General features: G+C 38.8%; 1 protein-coding gene across 1 annotated transcript in view; it reads left to right on the top strand.

Annotated features, from left to right (window-relative positions):
• Positions 1 to 246: 246 nt before the first annotated feature.
• The window catches only part of AK88_04962 (uncharacterized protein), a gene marked incomplete at both ends in the record, with an annotated part of 6,525 nt that continues 3,662 nt past the window's right edge, over positions 247 to 3,109 (top strand). Inside the window, one exon of the mRNA XM_012482566.1 lies at positions 247 to 3,030. Coding sequence (XP_012337989.1) covers positions 247 to 3,030 — 2,784 coding nt within the window. The remainder of the gene's footprint in view (positions 3,031 to 3,109) is intronic.

Genomic DNA, 3,109 nt, shown 5'->3' with positions numbered 1-3,109 from the left:
AGGGAGGGAAATAAAAATAAGGCGAAGAAAAGAGGCACGTAGTTGTGCTGTGGAGAGAGGCACAGAAAAAAAAAGCAGACTCCCTTTTCACACGTTATAAACTTTGTGGATGGCATAACGTGGGGGGTAACCTGTTCCCAATTACATTTGCCCGCGTATCATTCTCTTGGTCGCCATGCGGAGAACAACAAAAATGAGTGCCCAATAACAAGAGCCCCTGCCCCCCCCTCGCACATCCTGTTTAAAATGAACCCCGTCGTTTTACTATGTTCCTGGTACCTCTTTGGCTTAAGTATAGGAACAGACTTTGTTTGTTCTTGTTCTACTACACCGAAGAGTGAGGGTCCAGGAAGTTCGGTGATGTCCAAATTGAGGGACTTGTTTGGAACGAAACAGCAAGAAAGGGAAAGGAACATTATAACATATAAATTTGTAAAGCACACATGTGAGGAGAAAAGTCAAGGCAAAAATGACAAGAACCAAAATGGAAATGGGTTTGAAGTGTCTCATGTGAATAGGCTAATTTACATTAACGAATTGAAAACCTTCATCTTGGGTGCATACATACCATATATATATATGAGTGTGAGGGACATTTATATAGTGTTGAACAAAATAAAGGAGTTAAATTTTAATACAGTATATACCTTTTTGTTTTGGCCTGAAAATGAATACTTGGAAGATTTTTATGATACAACCAAGTCGAAGCTTTTCTACTTACTAAACTTTTGTGCATCCAATGGGCTATTTGTTATATTAGACATAGGGCCCTACATAGACAATATATATAACTCGAATATTCCCACTTATGTTTTGTTCAGCAAAAAATTGAATGAGTATATTAGGGATGTGTATAAAGAAAAGGAAAGGAAAAAAAGTATATTTACAAAAAGAATTGGAGATTACTTATTTTTGAATCTTTTTGGAAAGGGAAGGAGTGTGGTCGTAAGTGAAGATCCTGAAAATGTGAAAAGGGAAGACATAGAACATGAAATAGGTAGGAAGAAAGCTTCTTATACAAAGGGATATTATACATACAACAATATATATAGCTTGTATTATTTTCAGAGGGCTATAAAATGGTTTAATTACATTCTTCCTCGTTTGAAAAAATATTCCAACATAAATAATGGACCAATTATCTACCTGAACATTGACAAGACATTTGATAATTATTACATGTACGTAATTATAAATTTGAAGCGCAGGAATTATTTTAAAAACATATGCAATGTGGAGAGCTATTTTAAGGGTTCCAAATCGGAAGGGGAATCGTTTTTAAATTGTGTCCTTAATTTTTTCAAACGGGTTAAAAGGAGCTACATACTTACACTAGGGTATATTTTGTATGCTAGGTTTAACCAGTATATGAGAATTTTGAAGGAGTACGAATTAGGGTTGATGTACATTAACGAGATTTACAAATTGGTACAATTGCATTTCGGAAAAATTAACACGCTGACGACAAACTACCCTTATATTAAAGAGGAATTTATTAACTCTTATGCAGGGAACAATTGCTACAATCATTTTTTCCATAACAACTGGTTTGACAATGAGTGCATAAAGTTGAACAAGCCTTGTATCTGGTCACAGGTCTGGACTGGTGCCAAGTACAGCATACATAATGTTAACTCGCCTAGCATTTTGAGACGACACTTCCAGGACCCCATCGTGTATGATTCTTCCCCGTCGATCGTGTCCCCGGTCAGCGAACTGCTACCGCGCGAGAGCAGGAACTTTAATCTCGACGAGGTAAAGCAACCCCCCACGGGGCGCGAAGCGGGGGACGAAGCGGGGGACGAAGCGGGGGACGAAGCGGGGGACGACACATTAGACGAAACGCTAGACGACACGGGACATGCCGCAGACCAGGAGGACCTTTCTGAAGACTCCTCGGAGGACGCCCCCCAGGGAGAAATTCACGTGGGCGTGAAAAGGGTCCAGAACCGATACAGCAGCAACAACTACATTGGCCACATAAGAAATTTCAAGGATCTGACGTACAATATATTAGTGTTCCTAGCTAAGGGAGGGGTGTTCCTCAACATATTCCCCTTCTACAGTGGCAATAACATAAACAACACGCACACGTACTTGGAGCACTACAGCAAGGAAACGGGACAACCCCTCGACCTGTACTTTAACCAGAAGGAACCTCTATACTCACACATTAAGAAGATATTCAAAATTTTATACAAATATGGGCACCACTTACTGAAAAGTGAATACTACATACGGCCAGTGAAAATTTCCACGAACATTGAAATGTACGACTATAACGTTATTAAGATCATTTGCAACCACAACATTAAGGGAAGCACCTACGTAAAGGTTGGGCCTCTGAATTACAACATCAACAGCTTTAGCTGCATTGTGTATAATGAATATAAGAAGAAAATTATTTACGATTCTTCCTTCAATTACAATTACGAAGTGTCGTTTATTAATAGAAAGGAGGTGTACCCCCCAATTGACAAGTATCTGTACTCCCTGAACGCTGCGACGTCTGGCCCCTTGATGTGTATGAGGGAGGACAAAAGGGAGGGCATAAAAAGTGGCACAGGGGGAGGATTGCTTCCGAAAAGCGTTGCAAAGCATATGAAAAATTTTCCGAATTTCTTCTCAAATAACTACTTACACCGTGTACACGAAATTAACGTACTTAACCACTTTTATTTGACTCTCGATTTTACAAAATTCCAGTGGTACATAATTGCCATGAGAGATGACGTGAACTATGTGAAGTTGTTCCTGAGTAATTACAGCTTTTACGTGTACGTGTATGCGGATGGTAAGTTTATTTACGGTGGGTTTAACGAGTACAAGTATATCGAACTACTGAACGTGAAGAAGGTCTACATTATTTGCGCAAATCTAGGTCTGGGCTTCCCAAAGGAGAGCATCAGAACGGATTTCCTGAACCACATAAATTTGAATGATTTAAAGAAGGATTATTTTTTTTTTCAACATGGAGCTAGCCAAAATGAAATAAAAGAAAAAAAAAAAAATATAAATGAAAACGCCAAAGTGGATGAACAAAATGGCTACTTAGCCCTAAACACACACACACAATCCGGGGAAAAGAAAAAAAAAAAAAAAAAAAAAA

Source organism: Plasmodium fragile (assembly GCF_000956335.1).
Source record: "Plasmodium fragile strain nilgiri unplaced genomic scaffold supercont1.84, whole genome shotgun sequence".
Taxonomy (NCBI): Eukaryota; Apicomplexa; class Aconoidasida; order Haemosporida; family Plasmodiidae; genus Plasmodium; species Plasmodium fragile.
The sequence above is the reverse complement of the archived record's forward strand: the minus strand, read 5'-3'. Positions and strand labels throughout refer to the sequence as shown.